At 48.1% G+C, this 20450-nt stretch overlaps 2 protein-coding genes across 10 annotated transcripts in view; one reads left to right on the top strand and one right to left on the bottom strand.

The window, feature by feature from the left end:
• The window catches only part of Banp (BTG3 associated nuclear protein), a 58535-nt gene that overhangs the window by 34885 nt on the left and 3200 nt on the right, over nt 1-20450 (bottom strand). For 5 of the 9 annotated variants that reach the window (XM_013012758.1, XM_013012752.1, XM_013012754.1 and 2 more), the window contains exons 2-4: nt 6338-6481; nt 2503-2594; nt 1069-1268 (exon numbers count right to left, since the gene is read on the bottom strand). In XM_013012758.1, coding sequence (XP_012868212.1) covers nt 1069-1268; nt 2503-2594; nt 6338-6425 — 380 coding nt within the window. In that variant the 5' untranslated portion in view covers nt 6426-6481. The remainder of the gene's footprint in view (nt 1-1068; nt 1269-2502; nt 2595-6337; nt 6482-20450) is intronic. The other 4 variants (XM_013012755.1, XM_013012757.1, XM_013012760.1 and 1 more) reach the window with 1 other exon arrangement.
• Nucleotides 17262-20450, top strand: part of Ca5a (carbonic anhydrase VA, mitochondrial) — a 25719-nt gene continuing 22530 nt past the window's right edge. The window contains exon 1 of the mRNA XM_013012716.1: nt 17262-17517. Coding sequence (XP_012868170.1) covers nt 17262-17517 — 256 coding nt within the window. The remainder of the gene's footprint in view (nt 17518-20450) is intronic.

Genomic DNA, 20450 nt, shown 5'->3' with positions numbered 1-20450 from the left:
GCACAGCACAGCACAGATGCAGAGCACGGGCCGGTGCCCACCTCCTCCGCCCAGACGGTACCCTCCCTGCGCCTCCCCTCTGAAGGTGACAGTAGGACCAGGCCGTCACCAACATCCCAATGTGCTTATAAGTCCTAAGGGAGGTTCTGTGAACTGCACCAGCACAGCTGACATGGCAGGAAGCTGTCCCAGACACAGCAGGACAGATGGCCCCTCGGCATCCACAAGATCCCCTAGGGACCCCTACTCCCCTTTCCCATAATGCCCTGAAAGTCTACTAAACACCCAGTGCTGCTCTGGCCACCAGCACACATGGCAGAGTGGCCCCCAGTGGCCACTGCTGGCAGTAAGTCACTGCAGTCCCTTTGGCCTGAGGTGGCACTCGCTGCTCGCACACCATGCTGCTCCTCCAGTCGCACAGGGCCGTTGGCCAGGGCTTGCAGGGAACTCAAGAGAATAGCCCTTGGCAGAAGGGCTTCAAGCTCTCCTCAGATGCACAGACTTGCCCCCTGCCACAGAGATGACCTCTTGACAGACCTGCGGTCGCCGCCCAAGCCTGAGCCTGAGCACGCCCACAGCAGGCTGCCTTGGCCTGTAGAATGAACACTCAGGCCAAGGCCTTCAGCGGCCCTGCTCCAGTCCAACAGTTCACAAAGCTTCCACTCAGTGTGGAAACTACAAGACCTCTCTACGTTTCAAGTAGGCACAGTAGAAGCTACAGACTTGAATGGAAAGTCTGATATACTCAAGTAAATTTTAAGGAAAAAAATATCTGAAGACCAGCCAAAGAGAGGTGGAAAAAGAAAAGGAGCAAGTGCAATCTGCCAAGACTTGGTCAGGTGCATGGGAAAGATGCCTCGGTCTGGCTCATGTCAAATAGCAAGTGGAAACAACTCAAGTCCTTCCAGCAGGGAGCCTGTGTTTGGTTTCAGTCTAACTGGAGGCTGCCATGGAACCACAGGGGCAGAAAGCCGATGTCCATGGCCGATCCATCACAGCAGGGCCTGAGCCAGCCTGGGGCGCTTTTTCTAAAGGCTCCTCTGAGAACTGGGGCTCCTCTGTCCTTACCATCGCACTTTGTTGCAGGTCTGAGTGGCGCCAAGTGGGGACCCTGCCACCATGGGGACCTGGATGGGGCTGTGCTGCTTGTTGGTCACTAGGTCCAGCTTCTCCTCCAAGGACTTGCAAGTTGCCTCCAGAGCTTGCAGCTTGGCCTCAATGCCGTCCAACCGCAGACATATCGTCTGGTTAATGGAGTAGAGGAAAGACTGCAAGAAAAGAGAAAAGTATCACCAAGTTTCTTCCACTGCAGGGAGACAATTCTGAGGAGGGCGAGCAGCTGGTCCTTAGCTTCAACGACTCCTCTGTACCGGCTCATCAGTGACAGCCAGGAGCCTCCCTCCAGGCCCATCCACACGCAGGGGCGAGCCTCAGTTATGCTTATCCCCATCAGCTTCTATTGTCTATGAATAGGCTACGGTGTCAATCAGCAAATTTATACAAACTACAAAATACTTCCAATGATGAAAACAGATTACACATAACAGCTAAACGGCCTAAAAACCAAAGGTTCTGCATATTCTCACCGTGCCCAGCTGCCCTGAAAAGATGCCTTGACTTTGAAATCCGTAGTGACCTTCCAGCGGACCTTCCGAGTCGCCACCATGCCACCTAGTGGCAGTCAGGAGGAGGGTCATTGCCTGGTCCAGCCCAATGGCCAACTTGGAGCAACAGCCATTTGCACAACTCAAACCCAAGAAAAGACCCTGGCCCATTCCCTCAATCGCATTCGCGCCAGGAGCCACTGGGAACACATGGGGAGACCCATGAATCAGGAAGGAATTCTGCTGTGTAAGACACCCATAAAGAGGGTTGCTCATGAGACATATATGTAAGATTTTTATTAGCACATACAAGTGTGCTGGTGCATAGCGTTTATAGCCACTCACTTGAGCTCACATTGCAGCGACCCAGATGGCACTAACAGACACACTGTGTGAGCAGAGGATGCACGGGGAGTGAGTGAGCTCCATTTGTGCTGCTCTTATCAGCAGCTCCTGTGCTGGTGTTTATCTCTGACTCTACAGACACTGGAACCAAACAAACAAATAACCCACTGACTGACTGAGTCTGAGAACCCCAGCTAGCAAACTTCAGGATTAGCCCGAAACAGTTCACAGTAGTGGGCAACAGGTGACCACTCACCTTCTTCCCAACTATGGAGGGCCTGTGCGACCATAGGAAGACACCCCATTTACAGCACCTCACCCTAACACTACCTAGAGAAACTCTTTTGCAGATGTACTTGGTCAGGTCGCCCAGGCCTGGACACAGACTGCAGTGTTGGGAGCAGGGGGGGGGGGGGGCCCTACAGCACAGTCACACCTGGACTTTGGAGTTCCAACCTCTAGAACAGCTGGTGAGTAACTTTCTATTGTCCTCAGAGCCCCCCAGTCCCTGGGAGAAAACTCAGCTACAGAACACATGCCTTCATCGTATTACCTTTATAGAGGGGTCCTGACAATTGATTTCTAGGCGCTGGCGTTTCAAAGCAGGTTCATCTTCATCTGTCACTACATGATTCTCTAAAACAACTGAAAACCAATAGTAGAGACAGAAAATTAGAGTTTAACCTGAAAACTTTCTCTGAATTCTTCTACCATTAAGGCAGCAAATAAACACATTCAGGATTGTGTGCAATACACAAATGAATTAACCAAAATATGGTATTTGCAGGGGAGAATTCAAATGGTATAATTCCTTAGAAAAACTCACAGTCCAACAAAATGAATACCAGGAAGCTGGTATTTGAAAGGTGTGGGTCAAGCGGAGGGGAATAGAGAATAAAGACAGGAAAGGGAAGGGAATGAAGTCACAATATTCAACGCATATCCTATGAAACTAAGAAAACTGAGGAGAGGGGTTGGATTGGGAGGGATGAATGGACTGACATTGATCACAAGGCAATATACTTGTAAACCGATCTCTTGACTAGTAACTCCTTTGAAAGCTACTTAAATAAATAATATTTTTAAGACAGCAAGTAAGACAATGAGTACTGAATGAGAGAGGTGCAATCTAGCTCCTATTTCATTTCATTAACACTCAAACGTGTGTCCCCATGCCAACGCATATTTTAATGAGCACGTTGCACGTCACGGCAGAGCCTCACCCCCCAACTTGAAATCAAAGCTGCCCTGTAGCTTGGGAAGTAGCCAAGTGGTAGAACCCTTGCCGAGTGCCAGATCCAGTGTTCACCCCCAGCACAAGTGGGAAGATAGCACCCTCTGCATGCCACATGTGTTCAGGTGTGGGTAATCCAAAGGGCTCAGCCCCAACATGCGGAGCGAGTTCTGCAGAAGCTGCCTCACGGCTCAGCTGCGGTCAGCAGCTTCCCGCTGGAAGATTCCGCAGACCTTCATGGCCTGCCCCAGAGAAGCAAAGCAACCCGTATTCCAGGCCTGCCATGATCCCATCCCAACTTCCTTCTCTCATCTACAATCGACTCCAAGCCAGGATCCAAAGATCACAGGGAGGTCGAACGCTTGGCTCACGTCAGAGAGCACCAGCCAATGAGTGAAAGCCAGCACCAGACACCGAGTTCAAGGCCCAGTCTTTGACAGAAAAAAAGATAAAAAAGAGCCAGAGATCGACGTTGCCCACGGCCATCTCACGGCTGCAAAGCCCAGTTCTGTGTGTGCCAGTCCCACCCTTCCCATCCCTCCTTTGTCTTTACAAACTTACACCCTTGCAACTGCAGAGGGGTGGCGCTGCTGAGTCACTGACACTTTCTCACTTCACTTCAACTCCCTGCCTGGATCCCTGACTCTCTCTGCCTGGTGCTCTTCTCCTTCCTTGTTCTACAATTTCTACCTAACGTGTTACAGGCTTGCCAGGAGAGGGTACAACAGGCCACCTAACCCTCGGGCAAGTCTGTCTGCACCATTCCTCCTCCTTCAGCTATTCACAGGTTAATGGCTTTAACTCACTTTTAATACTAGCACATGGCAGTATGCAGGAACATGTTACATAGGCACATATAGGCAACAAGTGTATTAAGTATACCTGTAGGAACACAAGTATGTTTACTCTAGTATTCTGGGTAGGACAAGACCAGCAACCTACAGAGCCATGCACTTTGCATTCCTCCACATGCTCTCAAATGCACCCCTATTGCAGTCAGAGAGATGAGCCAATGGTGTGCCCCGACTCCAGCAGTGCTAATTGGCCATGATCCCCCCTCTTTCCACCAATCACCTCCACTGGGGACACAGATGTCCCATCCAGAGGTCATCTTGGTTAAGAAGCCATTCCTCCAAAGAGTAGGAACTCACATGTGCTTGCCCTGTGCCACCAGCAATCCCCGCACCACCCCAGAGCAGACTGCTCCTCCACACACAGCTGCACTGTGGGAAGCTGAGTGCCCAGTCTCCATGACCCCTGGCCCCACCTCAGTCAGAGCAGCTGACTGAGCCACAACCCAAACAAGATCTCAGAGGGGAAAGAAAGGCGCAGCATGTGAGATGATTCATTTCCTCACTCTAAACTGCAACACAAGCAGCTGGATGCGACACTGAGCAGCTGCAGTGAGTCTGACAGGGAGAGGTATGCAGCCTCTTGGCACTCTGTCGCAGCTCCAGGAAGCAGTGGTCCCCCATCAGCCCACCTCAGCCTGCTCACCCACACTCCCTGAACCGAAGCCCAAGCCTGCAGTGCCGGGCTGTTGTAGGTTCCCCAGCCCTTGTGGGGCCTCCTTAATCCCACTTGCAAAGTGATGACCGTCCTCGAACTGGGGAAGCAGAGGCCCTGGTGACTGCTATTTAGCCTTTCAACTTGCAGAATGGACACCCGTCCAGAGAGGCTCGGTGGCTTGTCCAGAGCCACACAACCACTTCCTTCATACTAGGGAAAGGAACAATGTGTGTCCTTGGTACCTAAACCACAGTACTCCTTCTCTGCCTGAACCTTAGTATCTAAAATGTCTAATCTCTAAAACTTAGGGCGTTGGAACATTTTTTCTTTTACAGCATTGCAATATGTTTTCTAAAAAAATTGTCAATCACTCACTAAAATATGAACAGACCATTCTTAAATTGTTATGTACAATGGCAGAACTTCTTATAAACAAATTGGAAGCAACATAAACTGACTGAGCGACAGTGGTCCTGTGTATTTTTTATGACTGTCCTTCCAAAATTATTTCAGTCACTCTCCTTTTCTATACCATAGCTAAGTTCTAAATGTGGCATTTGCAGCTAAGGTACTAAGATATCACACAAATGAGAATTAGAGTTTCTTATGAGACTTGTTTTCAATTTTACCATTCCTGAAAGAATAACCAAATTCTCTGAGACTTGTGTGCACTTCCCATTCACACAGAACCAAACAATATATCAGACACTCCAGCAAAACAAAGAGACCTTGTTAAGAAATCGTTAGAAAATAATAAATGTAGACAAAGTTGTTTCACAGATGAAGTTCCTAAAATTTTGAGACTCAGAAGTATACTTCCAAAGAGTCTCCTTGAAATAAATATTTAAAGTTTCAAAGTATATCTTGTGTGTTTAACATAAAGAAAAGTGCCAGCCTTAACAGAGGTGAAGGGGCAAGTTGTTTCCAAGCACAGCAGACAAATGAGTTAATGAAACGTTTCTGGCACATTCGCCAACGTCTTATCAACTTGTTAAACATCCATAAAATGTTACACATGCTTCTCGGAATTTACCCTACAAAAACCTTTACCAAGTCAGGCGTGGTGACCCACACTTACAACCCCACAGTCAGAGGTGGAGGCGGAGCTCGGCCTGGACTAGAGACCCTGTTTCCAAAAAAACAACAAACAAGCCAACCTGTATGTGCAAAGATCCTTATCACCTCACTGTATGTGGGAGAGTGTGCAAAACATGGCCGTGGCCACTATGTGAGAGATGGCCATAAATTAGAGAAGGTCTATAAATAGAATGCCACATAGTTACTAAATATAATTAGGTTTGCCCACATGAACACGGGACAATTAGCATGGTCCACCATAATATTTAGTGTTATACAGGGGAGGTTGTAAACATTTAAGAAATGCAGGACCATGAGAGAGGATATGTTCCTGACCACAGAGAGCATGACTGACAGGTACCAGGGTACCCAGGAAGGGAGCTGCCGAATGGCTGCACAGCTGTGCAGAGATCTGAGGGCCTGGCCAGAAGGATGAAGAAAAGAAATGAATCTATGATTCACATTTCATACAGAACAGGCATCATTCTGCTTCTGCAAAAAGGAAAGAAAACAATTGTAGTAGCTTTTAGGTTTTAAGGTACAAAGAGAATAATAATAGTTCACCTACTGTCCCACAGCTCTGTACCTGGATGGTCAGGACTCAGGTCTTCCACGGCAATCTGAACCACATCCGCCAGGTCCTGCTCGGACATCATCCAGACAACGGAAAGAGGGGCAGGCCGACTGAGCAAGAATTCAGTTCACAGGGAGGCTACAAAACAAGAGGAAAGAAAGAGGAAAATCAGCCATCATAAACATGGTACGTGACATGTGAAAGAACAAGAGCTACTACACTAAGTAATTCTGCACATCCAGAAAGATCTAAATGTCTGCAGATTTTTAACACAGAGCTTTTTGTACCACTAAAAGGTTAGTGCCTATAATAATTAAGAAACCACTCAGAAGTATTACTAGTGGCCATTTTCCTTAATGTCTAGACCAGCCCACACCTGACAGCTTCTAGTTTTCCCACATGTTTTTAATAATATTATGCCTTTTTTTTCTTTTTGACATTCCTGGGGCTTGAATTCAGGGCCTGGGCACTGTGCCTGAGCTTCTTTTGCTCAAGGCTAGCATTCTACCACTTGAGCCACAGCACCACTTCCAGCTTTTTCTGTGTATGTGATACTGAGGAATCGAACCCAGGGCTTCATGCATGCTAAGCAAGCTCTCTTCCACTAAGCTACCTTCCTAGCTTTTGTGTACTTTTATTATCTGCACTTATCACCATTTCAGAATGTTCAACAAGAACACATCAGGGCAGGGGTGATGAAAGATGTCTCCATTCCAGCTTTGATCTATGCAGAGACTGTCCTCAACCACTGGTCTGGGGAAGTACGCCAGGCCTAGGGTCACAGAAAAGCCTCCGGGCCTGACATGCTCCTGCTAACCTGTGTCCTCTGACCAGGACCTCTGAGGACAAGCTGACGGGTGATCCTTCGAAAGACAAGGCAGAATATGCACCAAATCCAGGCAAATCAAGAAGTAAAGCAAAAGAACTTTAACAAAAGGCTCAAGTTCTTAATAAATGCAGTAGTCTTTGATGTGAAGATGCTGCCCCTCTGAACTCTTCATTGGTGGTTTTAAGACATTAAATCTGGTCACAGGATGTTTTCAGACCTAATAATTCAAACAAATGGAAAAACATTCTAGACGTTTTCTAGGAAAAAGCGAAACAGGCAAAACTTGGTAGTTTTTGAGGTTGCATACTACTAGGCATCACTGGCTTCCTGGTAGAATCTATTTACCCTCTGCTCAGCACAGAGCCCTGTGTAGGGAAGATGACACCAGACAGACTTGCCTTCCCAGCCTTCCTTGCAAAAAGCTGAGGCTAAGGTCTAGCCAAGGAGCCCCAAGCTTAGAATCTTGGGATACCTTGAGAAGTGACCTGTGCTGTGGCCTTTTGTCCTTCATACCCTGCATCTGCCGGTGCCAGGCCTGGGATGAGAGAGGGTGAGACCAGGGCCCAGAGTCAGGAGCCAAGAGCTCAAGCTCCTCAGACTAATGAACTACTGTCTCTAAGCTGCCCACCCTGGACTTCCTCATAGGAAAGAACAATAGCCAACCACCTGGTTTAAAACCACTTATTTTGGCACTGAAGCCCATTCCCAGAGGACCCCCAAAGCCACAGATTCCCCGTTAAATGTCTGCCTCATAGAGACCAGTGGAAACAGGGATGGCTTTGAAATGCCAAATTCAAATTTTTTCCTGGTTTCTAAAAGCTGTGAAGTGGCTTAAGAAAATACCCTGAACTCATCATAAAACCCTGAATCCTAACATCTTCCAAATGAGGATACCGCCATTCGTTATCCAAGTTGTTTACTCAAATACTTCTGTCGCCAGGATAAAGAGCCCTTTAAAATTCTGCTAACAGTGAAGGTTTCGATAGAAAAAAACTAGGGCAACAAGCCCAAGAAAACTGGAACAGAGCAAAGCATGCGGTTGCCATTTTGGCAAATTAAGTTTGCTGTTTCTCAGAAGTCCTGGGGATAGTCCAGTCCTAATATAATAAAACAGCTGGACTAACATTAATGTTCAATAAAGACTTGTTCTGCATTACCATCTAGAACTCTGTGTCTCCCAGGGTGCACATGGAGCAAGGAGCACCCAACCAGCCCAGGGAGAAGACTTGATGCTTGCCAGAACAGGCATGGTAAACTGTGGCACGGCCATGTGGTGAAACACCAGTCTTCACCATGAAATGACAGTGGTTTAATCACACGAACCACGGTGGGAAGATGTCCAGAATACACCAACAGCAAGGAGCACACGTGGAAAGTTCCAGAGAAGTATACATAACTGATGCCAGTTCTTTCCCTAGTAACTGCATGCATGCATCTTGGTAGGTCTGTGTAAACGCACAGTCTGGAATGGCACTTCCCAAACTTAAGGAAGAAGGCAGAGAGCAAGAAGGGACACCCTCCTGCTCCACCCTCCCGGATTGTTTCCTTTTCCATGAGCAGCCTTGGTTTATTTGATTTGCCTGTGAGGCTGCTTCTCCCGAGCAGACTGGTGAGAAGTGAGCAGGTGCGGGCCAGGCCAAGGGAGTCAAGTCACAGTGAGTGTGCCAGCACTTCCCCCACCCCCGCTGCCTGGCCAGGCCCATCTGGCTGTAGGGCTGCAGACAGGACCACTGGAGCCTCCACGGGCCGCACTCCTCTCCACCCAGAGTCCCCCTTCTCTACCTCCCCTTCCCTGGTTCCACTGGCCATCTTGCTTTCTCTGCCTCCCAGTTCCCTCCTCTGCTGCAGTCTATCTGGAGTGGTGAGGTGCTACCTCCCTACCTCTGCCTCGGCTCCAGTCCCCATTCTGCTCCTCTTCAGATCATCTCTGCTCTGCTCTCCTCACACAGCCCAGAGCCCATACTTTCCATTCACTGTCTTTCTTCCTTCCCCTGCCCCAGCAAGACAGCTCCAGCCCCAGTGCTCTCGTGCCCCTTCTCTGGGCTTCCTGCGCACTTGGCTCTTCCAACCAGCTATCCCAGGCCACTGCCCCCATCTCTGCTGGGTCTCATCACCCCTGCCAGGGTCCCAGGGCTTGGTGCTGGGCCTCTGGTGGCTTCCCTGCGGGCAGCTGCCGCTGGGTGTGGCGCAGCTTGGACCCTCTTCCCTGCTCACCCACTGGGCCCATCCATTGCCCTTCCCCGCACCCTCTCAAGCCCCTCGGGCCCAGCCCAGCTTGGGCTCTGACAGCCAGACATCAGGAGGCCCCTTACCCAGCTCCTGCTCTGCACCAATCAATCACACAGCGCTACCAAGTCACGCCTTACAGCACCACCTGCCCACTTCCTGGCTTGCTTCACTGCTCAGCACTCTTCCAGCAACTTCCTAGATATTTTAAATATTTGGTTTGCTTGAGCACCTATCTCTCCTTCTGGAAGCTGAGCCCCAGGGCAGCTTTCACCTGTGGGTACTGCCAGTCTGTCAATCAAGGCATTCGCCCACCACAGACCCTCCGAAAACCACACAAGGGGGCAGGTATTAATGACGTCAGCATTTCTACTGGAAAAACTATGGGCAGAGAGGAATCCTAATTACCCTGACATGATCAACAGAGGTGGTACCTATGTGTGAAAACATTACACTGTACCCCATCCATATTTATATTCATCCCAACATAAGAAATTATATGTTAATAACAAAATAAAATTTAAAAGCCAGGCACTGTGGTTTGTGCCTTTAATCTCAGACACTCGGGAGATGGAGATAAAGAGGTTCACAGAAAGGATCAGCAGTGGAGGAAAAGGAAGAGGTGGCTTAGATCCCTACCAACCAACAAAATGCTGGGCATAGTAGTGTGTGCCAGTCACCCAAGTTAGCCAAGATAAACAGGAAGATCAAAGTTTGATGTAGATGGGGCATAAACTCGGGACCCTAATCAATACATAGCAAAAGCAAAAAGGGCTGGAGACCTAGTTCAAGTGGTGGTACGCCTACCTAACAAGTACAGGTCTGAGTTCAAACCCTAGTGCTGGGGGGAGGCAGGGGAAGGTTTTGAAATAAGCCAGGCGCTGGTGGCTCACACCTGTCATCCTAGCTACTCAAGAGGCTGAGATCTGAGGATCTCGATTCAAAGCCAGCCCGGGCAGGAATGTCAGTGAGACTCTTATCTCTAAAAAAATCACACAGAAAACCAGAAGTAGCGCTGTGGCTCAAGTGGTAGAATGCTACCTTGAGCTGAGGGACAGCGCCCAGGCCCAGAGTTCAAGCCCCATGACTGACATAAAATAAAAAAAAATTTTTAAACTATGGACTCCACAGTTTGTTGTGTCTGTGTTTTGCTGTCTATGTTTGCTATGTAATTAACTATCATTAAGTCTATATAATTAACTATGACTAAGTCTAACTGCTCACTTTACACATTGTTAATGGTGAGGACAGACTTGGCTGCTTATTGGCTGTCAGCAATGGACAACAGTAGCTATTTCTCAGCTGAAATAGTTAACTGCAAAGATGGGGGGGGGCTGGGAAGGTGGCTTAGTGGTAGAATGTTTGCCTAGCATGCATGAATCCATTCCTCAATACCACATACACAGAAAAAGCTGGAAGAGGTGCTGTGGCTCAAGTGGTAGAGCTAGCCTTAAACAAAAGGAAGCTCAAGGACAGTGCCCAGGCCCTGAGTTCAAGCCCCAGGACTGGCAAAAAAAAAAAAAAGTTAAGCTGGGCACTGGTGGCTCACGCCTGTCATACTAGCTACTCAGGAGGCTGAGATCTGAGGATCGCGGTTCAAAGCCAGCCCGGGCAGGAGAGACTGTGAGACTCCTATCTCCAATAAACCACCAGAAAACCAGAAGTGGCGCTGTAGCTCAAGTGGTAGAGCACTCGCCTTGAGCTGAAGAGCTGAGGGACAGCGCCCAGGCCCAGAGTTCAAGCCCCACGACCGACAAAAAAAAAAAAAAAGTTATATATATATAATATATATATATATATATATTACTGTAAAGGTGATATAACTGCAAATATATTTTTAATTTTAATTTTGCTATGTCTTAAATAAATGGGGCACCCATGAAGTAAAACCAAAGGCATAAAAACAGGAATAAAGACTAGCTATTTTATGGGGAGGATAAAGGAAGTTGAATACCTTTGAAACAGATTATTTGTAACTATGAAAACCTAACAAGAAAACCTGTTGGGGTGCTATTTGGTGGGAAAGAGGGAGGGAGTGTGATGGAGGGGTGAGACTGAATGGAACATGGTGTAAACGTGGAGATATAACAGTGACCCCCCATAACTGAAGTCAATATAAAACAATTAAAAGGATAGCCAGCTCTTTGAATTGCACAGAAGGCTTCACTTTCGTGGTGAAGGCCAATGTAATGATGGCAGCACTACACAAAGGCTTGCTGCGCTTCATGCTGAAGTTTTCCCCTGAGATTTCTCTTGGTCACTACATCATCTGCACTGTTCATTCTGCTAGGAATGTTCCCCCACAATGGATCCTTCCCATCAATCTCTTGAGGACAGGCATTCCCTACAGAGCTGTCTGCTAAGTCTACCCTCACAGAAAGCCCTCGTGCCACGCGTGATTTGGGGCCGAGGTGATTTCCACAGGAAGTCCAGACACACAGCCTTCTGGGGTGGGGACTCACTCTGCTGGAGCCACCTTGCCATGGCCAGCTCCCCGCAGGGCAGCTAGTCTGGAGGCACACCGCACACCCCACCCCGCCCCACCCCACGTGCTCCTCACACGTGCGGAAGCCACCTCCTGCTAGTCCCACCTCATCCTGGGGAAGGCGAAAACTGAATTCCCTGTTGGTTGGGAGCAGCACTTCATAATCACAAACCTGATACAATCCTAAATACAAGCCTGGGTGTGTAGATGTGGCTCACAGAAAAAGCCCCAGAAAACAGCAAGTGTGGCGAGGACCCCATCCACATGTCCACACCTCTCCCCATCACACAACGTATCTCAAGCTGAGCTGGAATGGCAAGTCCACCACACCATAAAAAATCAAGCAGAAACTTCCACTTCATCTAGACTTGTATTTAGGGACGTGGCTCAGTATCCAGCTGAAGCTGAGTCTCTAGAAACATCTGGGTGATGACCAGTCACCCTATTTAATCCAGTCCACCAGGGATACAGCCGCACCGACGAAATACATAAAAAGCCAGATGCACTCAGCAAAGAAATTAATGTTTATTGAATTAAGATATGTGGAAAAAACCAAGCTTATGTTTCCCCTCCAAACCGGTTTGGGGTGAAATGGGGAAGAAACAGAAGAGCATAAACAGCTAGTCATAAGCAGCTAGTATAAAGTAACCAAGGAAAACTTCCCCGGGGCCCTTGCTTACCCTTGGAGAACACAAGCCACAAAAGACAAAAGAAACTCTAAATTTAAATTAGGAAAAGGGCAGACCAGCCTTTATTCAGCTCCCCTATCTTCTTATTTGTTAACACCTTTAGCTAAATGGGCCTTTTTCCCCCTCCATTACCAGAGTTTGAACTCATGACCTCTTGGCTTGCTTGGCTTGCTTTTACACTCTTCTACTTTTTGCTGGTTGTTTTGGAGGACTTTTGCCCAGATAGACTTTGAACTGTGACCTTCTAGGTCTCAGCCTCCTCAGTGCTATGAGAAACAACAGCTCTACATGTGTCACTTCTAGTCATACCTCTCAGCCCAGAGGTCCAGAGGAGAAGGGCTGGACACAGACTGAAGCGTAGCACGGGGTGTCAGCCCGCAAACACGTGGCCAGCTAGCCTCTGCCTCAGGGGGGCTCACCAGAGATGGAGACTGGGGTACCAGTGGGCAACAAAGCAGACACATCTGGACACCAAACACTGCTCCAAGGATTCAAGTGAATAAATTTACAGATCAGTCTAAGAAATCCAAACACTGGCAAGGGTCAGGTGCATATTTTCAAGCATGTACCTAAAACAGAGCCCTGAGATTCACAAGTCAGGTGAGACAAACGAATAGCTTGCCTGCTTCTAGGAACTCTTTTTGGTGTTAGGATCTTCTTTACTGCCTGAAGATTTGTGGGCTAGGAAGGTGGCTCAGTGGTAGAGTGCTTGCCTTGCATGCATGAAGCCCTGGGTTTGATTCCTCAACACCATACACAGAAAAAGCTCGAAGTGGTACTGTGGCCCAAATGGTAGAGTGCTAGCTAGCCTTGAGCAAAAGAAGCCCAGAGACAGTGCCCAGCCCCTGAACTCAAGCCCCAGGACTAAAAAAACAAACAAACAAGATTTGTGAGTACCCCAGGAAATTTGTGCTCACTTAACTATGCCTATCAATACTTATTTGAAATTAGAATAGAAAATGTTCAAATGTTTATTACACATTATTTATTGAATAGTACTTATTAGCTAATTACAAAGGTGAACGTATAGCGGGGCTCATGCCGTAACCCTAGCTACATTGGAGGATGAGCTCTGACGACTGGGTTTCACAACAGCCTGGGCAGCAAGTCCATGAGACTCTGATCTCCAATTAATCACAAAAAAAGCCAAAAGTGGAACTACGTACAGTTCAAGTGACAGACTTGAGCAAAAGGAGCTCAGAGACAGCACTCAGGCCCAGAGCTCAAACCCCATGACTGGCCAAAAAAAGTGAATGTATTACACAGTAACATACAAAACATTTTTAAAGAAAAATAATTATAGAGTCCAAAGAAACAACAGAAGCTTAGGGGAAGAGGGATGATATTATGCACTTTTACAACTTTAACAAAAGCTTAGGGGAAGAGGGATGATATTCTGTACTTTTACAACTTGAACACCAGACTAAAGCCGCAGCTGGGCTCTCCCGCTGCTCCTGCCTCTGTCCATGCAGATGGGCAGCGTTGGCCGACGACTGTGACCAAAACCCAGGCTCACAGGGCAACAGCGGCAAGGCCAGAGTATGGCCTTGTCATGTGATCAGGGATACTCTCCTCTAATGAAAAACCAAGGCACAGTGGGCACCTCAGTTTTCCTCAAAGGCTAACTGCAATGCGGAGCCTGAAACTGATGACCTTGACTGGAAAGCCCACAGGTCCATCTCACACTTTAAGTGGATCTTTGACCCATGCATGACCTTGACCCATCACCTAAGGACTTGCTGTCTGAAATACGCAGGCCTGCGCATGCCCTGTGTTGTACAGCCTCAGCACCTCGGGTCTAACCCTGCCAGAGCACATCCCTGAGGGAACTGACCCCAGAGCTGAGGCTTAATGCACTGCTACATCAAAAATACATCTGGGTGAAAATGGCATCTGTCTTTCCATTGCCTGGCGGCAGAAAACACAGCACAGAGTTTGCGGCCGTGGCCTTGAGAGGTGCTGGAGCTCCCGCAACTTTAGCCACCACCAGTCCTGGACCATCAAATATACAAATGGTGACACAGAAAAAGGCTGCTGAGCTCTCAATACCACTAAGAAAACTGTCTCAACCTCACGGGCCTCCTGGAAAGGGCTCCGGCCGCCACAATTAGATAATGCACACGGGCCCCACGGCAGGCACGCGCTTTCACCGGGAGCGCTGTCCCTACCACTGCTGACTGCTGTCTGCAGCCTTCGCCTTCCACCTGGGCCGGCTTTAGACCAGCGCCGCGGGCTGCGGCCATGCCACGGCGTCCCACACGGCACTGCCGAGCCGGCTCCCCGTCAGTCACAGCTGGTGCCGCCCACCTCCCAGCTGCGTGGGGAGAAGCCCTGTCTGCCCTCCTGCTCTGCTCCCTTTCAGTATGCACCATCACCAAGTAGCCACTGGATCCTCTGAGCTCCCGTCCCTGCTCACACCTGCTGTCCCAGGACATCCTCTTGCTGAGGCCTCTGGCACAACCGTCACCTCTCTGTGACACACCCACTGATGGTGTAGTGACACCACGTGTCTTGCCAGCCCTCCAAGCGTAACACATGGCTGAACAGGAGCCCAAGCCTCCGGACGCAGCCTATCAGTAACTTCTGAGTGAGTGGTGCTCTTCCAATGAGCTCCTGCCCCAGAGCCCATCAAGGGCCTCCTCTATCGCCAGGCCCAGACCTCCACCCCTCTTCAGAGCTCTAGCCCTTCGGCCAGCTCCAGGGCCTGCCATGGGGGACAAACAGGCCTGCAACCCATACAGCTTACCCCATTCCTGAGGCTTTATGCCTTAAAATAGCTGAGGAAGAAATTTAAAAGAAGAAGAATGTTTCAGGAAGGGAAGATTATAGGCAACTTTCAATGTTCCCAAGTAAGGTTTGACTGGAACACAGCCAGGCCCAGCTTTGTGGCACTGCCCCTGCTTCTTTAGTGATACAACACAGGGCCAGTGAGCTACCCAGTTGCAACATTTACACTCGGAGAAATGAACTAAGCCCTAAATGGCAGGCTGTGGGGGGGTTTGGGCCCTGAGCTCCCTGGCAGATTACCTGTTGCAAGGCTGTTAGATCTCCACAGATGATAAACTATTTGGATGAGAAAATAAGTCTTAACCTATGGCAAACACCATAACCTCTAAAACAGGTTTTTTAAATGTGATTTTTGGGTTGTTTTTACAAATAAACTGTACATATTACTTCCAAAGTATCTGAGACCCGTCAGATGCTATTTGCAATGATCGGCAAACAGCACATACCTCCTCCTGGACCTGAAGGTAACAGTCATGTTCATCTGTATCACTGAAGAAAAAGTCCTGGGAATCAACATTTGTCCCTTAACCACGTCAATACATGCTCCTTTTATTATTATTATTATTATTATATGCACTTCCTAATGCCAGCCATGGCACCCTTAGCAGATTTAGACCCAAGGATAGAAACTAGTGCATCTGAATAAAGTCAATATCAATTTCTAGAGATCACAAGTTCAAGAACACCAGAGCTCGATTCAAGGGCAGCGGAAGCCATGTGTGGAGACCGCATGAGCCTCAGCCGCCTCTCCTCCACTTCTGCCACTGCTCTTCCTGATTTGAACAGAAATATCTGGAGATGGGAGGGGGAGCTGAAGGAAGACAGACCACAACCTGCACCTTGAGAGGAGAAAGCTGTTTCCAAATGCTGTGTTGACTTCTGATGACACATTAAGTCCAACTACACTTCATTTCCCACTAAGATAAAGAGTTTAAGATAAACTAAAACTTTAAAGTCAGGCTCAGAATGTAGCTTAGTGGTACAGTGTTTGCCTTGCATGCATGAAGCCCTGGGTTTGATTCCTCAGTACCACCTACACAGAAAAAGCTGAAAGTGGCTCTGTGGCTCAAGTGGTAAAGTGCTAGACTGTGCAAAAGCAGCTCAGGGACAGCGCCCAGGCCCTGAGTTCAAGCCCCAGGACTGGCAACAACAAACAAAAACTTTGAAGTCATTTTTCACTGAAACATATTCCTGTACAAAACAAAGGACACAGTATAGTAGTATACACATGAAGTCCCAGCACCAGGAGACAGGATTGTGAGTTTGAGGCCAGTGTGAGCTACACAGCTACACCTTGTCTTAAAATAAACAAAGAAAACAGTCAGGCACCGGTGGCGCACGCCTGTCATCCTAGCTACTTATCAGAAGGCTGAAATCTGGGGATCATGATTCAAAGCCAGCCCGGGCAGGAAAGTCCATGAGACTCTCATCTCCAATGCACCACCAGAAAACCAAAAGTGGCGCTGTGGCTCAAGGGGTAGAACGCTAGCCTCAAGCTGAAGAGCTGAGGGACAGCACCCAGGCCCAGAGTTCAAGCTCCACGACCGACAAAAAATAAAAATAAAATAAAGAAAATAAACAATACACCAAAATTACAACACTGTGCAGGAACAGAACCTATCACAATTTACAAACGTTCTCTTTTGCAGAACGGAGGTGGAACGCAGGTCCTGGTGCGTGTTAGGCAAGTGCTCTAGCACTTGAGCCACTCCCTAGCCTTACAACAAATGTACCAGATAAAAGTCACTTCCCACAGGCAAAAACACAGCTGTTCTAAGAGCGGGGGCTCAAGGGAGCTGCCACCTGAAATTCCATACAATCGGGAGGCATGTGCCAAAACCTTAAGGAAATCTGTACCCTTAGCCAGGCCACATAAAAACAAAACACAAACAATCACTAGACATGACAGTAGGAGCTGATGCAGACTCCAGGCCGTGGCCGGCTCACACCAACCTCCCAGCTGCCTGGGACCCACATGAAACCAGGCAGCGCACCAAGGAGAACCAAAACAGGGAAATGCAGCGAGGCAGACCACCTGGCCCACTGAGTCCAGACTCAGAAGATGTGCAGGTGTTGGTGGAGCCCCACATAGCTCCTGCCTGCTCAGTGACAGTGAACACATCCCCTTCCAGTGGCCACCTCAAAACCAAGAAGCCAAGTACTGAGTTCAGAGTACTGAATTCAGCAGGGCTTGTCAGGACTCAATGGGTGATCCACGCTTACTCCTGGGGAAGACAGGCAAAAGACAGAACTGCACTGCAGCCCCAAGATGACTGATGGGTTCAGACTAAGACTGAGGAAAAGTTCAAGGGATCACAAGACCTACAAAGTATGCAGTGTCTTTATGAAGCCAACATAAGTATTAAAATGTCTTAAAATGGCAGGACATCTCATACCTGTTTGAAATGCAATGAAGACTGTTACAAATTTGGATGGTATCACACTCAGGTAAGGTACCAAGTAAAGCTTCCTTTAAAGCTAAAGACCAGGCTGCACACTTCTCGCTCCAAGTTAAGGCAGGAGGAGTGTAAGCCTGAGCTATGTAGGGAGACCCCATGTTCATTTTGTTTCAAACAAAACAATTTGACTTAAGACTCATGATTCATTCATTAATCCTCTGCCTTTCAGGAATGTTCTTCTCACCTTACTATAGGATGAACACACTTTTAACTGGATAAGCCAAAATATTTAAATTACTTTGATAAACAAACCAACTCTGAATCAGTCCTTGACAATCAATCATTACCCAGCCCAACAAGAACATGCTAAGAGAGCCCTGGTCAGTCGATGGGCGTGCACTTGTGTGCATGCACACATGCATTGTGGTACTGAGGTCTGAACTCAGGGTCTCCAGCTTGCTGGACAGGGATCTACCACGGGAGCCAAGCCCCAAGGTACATACCTTCCTTTGAACCTAGCAGATGACCTGTGTCAGTGTTCTCTCTGGCCCTGGCTCTGGCTGCTGCCCACTTGCCACTCAGCCTGGGCAGACTCAATCCCTGAGGCCTCTGCCCCCAACCGTTCTGGCTCAGGATTTCCCAATGCAATGGCCGGAGGAAACAGCTATCCAAATGTATTTGTCAGAAAGAAACCTAGCCTTTTGATTGTACTGAACTTGTCTTTTATAAACACTTTGGTGCCTAATTTAGAATTATGTGTGACACACAAATAGTCAAAGGGAGAATTTTATGGAGTCTTTTTCTTTTGCAAATCTGAATAAGATTCAGAGTTTAGATAACAGGGATGTGGTAATGCTAAGCTCCTGACTGTGGTAAATGTACCACAGTTATAGAGAATGCCCTTATTTCTAAACTGATCAAGAAACACCGCATCTTACAATGTTCAGCATATACACATACAATGGCTGAGAAGGACAGAGGCTGTAGAAAGAGGGTAAACAAGGAGAAACTGCTGACATTTGAAATACAGTAGAAAACTATAATTCTTAGCATTTTTTTGCAATTTCTCAGCCTGAATTACTTAAAACAAACAAGCTCAATTCACACTCAAAGATGTTGGGGCTTTTTCTGAAAAAAAGCAGTGGCAGAAAAACAATGGACATGTTCTCCAAGTTTCATGGTGACTAATTAACCATACTTCTGAGAGGCTGTTCAATTACGATGTCTCCCAAATAAACTAAAAGCCCCTAAAATACTTGTAGTGCCTTCTCCAGTGAAATGGGCTCGCCAGCACTCCACGCCCACACGTCAGTAGTGGACAGCCAGACACCAGAGGGTCCCAAACGCTGAACCCACCCAGCCCTCAACTCCCCTCTGGTCTGTGTCCAGCTCACATCAGTACAGCCAGGGGAGGGTCTGGACCCACAAAGCACTGCTGCAGCCAAAGGCAGCCACTTTGTGCCTTGGCTACTTTCAAGACAGTCTTGCTTTATGCCCAGGCTGGCCCGGGCTGCATTCCCACGTGTGCTTTGCCATGTCACTAGGGACAGCAGATAGGTGCCACCGTGCCCAGCCATGTGCTTCCCCAGTAGCTGGGATAACAGGCAACAGGCGTGCACCACTGGATGGAGCCACTGAGATGGCAGTCTTTCAAACTCTGATGGCCGGGCTAGCCTCGAACTATGAAGAAGCCAGGATTCCAGGCTTGAGCCACTCCCCGTGGCAAGCCTGTCTTTATTACTCGGTACAGGACCTGGCCTCAAGCTTGCACCAGCCCACCCACTCACATTATCTCTATTCTGAACGGAACTCCTGAGAGAAGGGCCAGGGCAATTTTCGCACACACATTCCATTCCACCTACCATCTTTCCCAATGATGTAAAACCAGATCCCTTTCCACTTCAGTACTCAACTTTATTCTTTCGTAACTCATCATGGGGAGCAGTCCTGCAGCTTCCCTGTCCCAGCGTGAGGCTGGTCTATGCAAGGGAGCCTAGCAAAGGCAAGGCCCACGCTGCCCGCTGCCCCGTGCACAGTCCCTCTGCCCTGAGGGGCTCCTACAGACAGGAACTCCAGGTGAGATCCAAAGCAAACTGGCTCTGGAACTCCCAACATTGCTATTTCCCAAACTCCACCCCATAAGCCAAAGGAACACTCCAGAATACTTTAGAACACTTCTGTTGAACAATTCTTTAGGAGTTTTTGACCATAAAAAATCTTTATTTACCACAGGTATGAGAACTTTAAAGTTTTCAATCTGAGACATTCTTGTTGAGATCTTTAATATGTGATCTCCTGCAGGTATCTTTTCTTCTGAAACTAAATTTTTTTTCTTCCAGATTTAAGTGGCTGAAGTAGTACTTTTAAGTAAGATGGGTATTTTGAAGTCTGCTTTGAATTGCCTGAATGGTCATGTAATTTACAAGTCATATGCCTAAAGCTTACAGGATTTAGATCCTAGGGGTGACACTTCTGACTCTGTGAGACGGTTGTCACTAAGCTGACTGCAAATATACCTGGCACAGAGCCTCCTCTTCATCACCTGATCACCACACTCCACAGGAAGTGGCTGGCAGCTCATTTCTTTATTTTGGGTCTGGTCGTGGGGCCTGAACTCTGGGCCTGGGCGCTGTCCCTCAGCTCTTCAGCTCAAGGCTAGCGCTCTACCACTTGAGCCACAGCGCCACTTCCG

Source organism: Dipodomys ordii, unplaced genomic scaffold (genome assembly GCF_000151885.1).
Source record: "Dipodomys ordii isolate 6190 unplaced genomic scaffold, Dord_2.0 Scaffold18, whole genome shotgun sequence".
NCBI classification, from domain to species: Eukaryota; Metazoa; Chordata; class Mammalia; order Rodentia; family Heteromyidae; genus Dipodomys; species Dipodomys ordii.
Note: the sequence above shows the minus strand (reverse complement) of the source record. Positions and strands in the feature narration are given on the sequence as shown.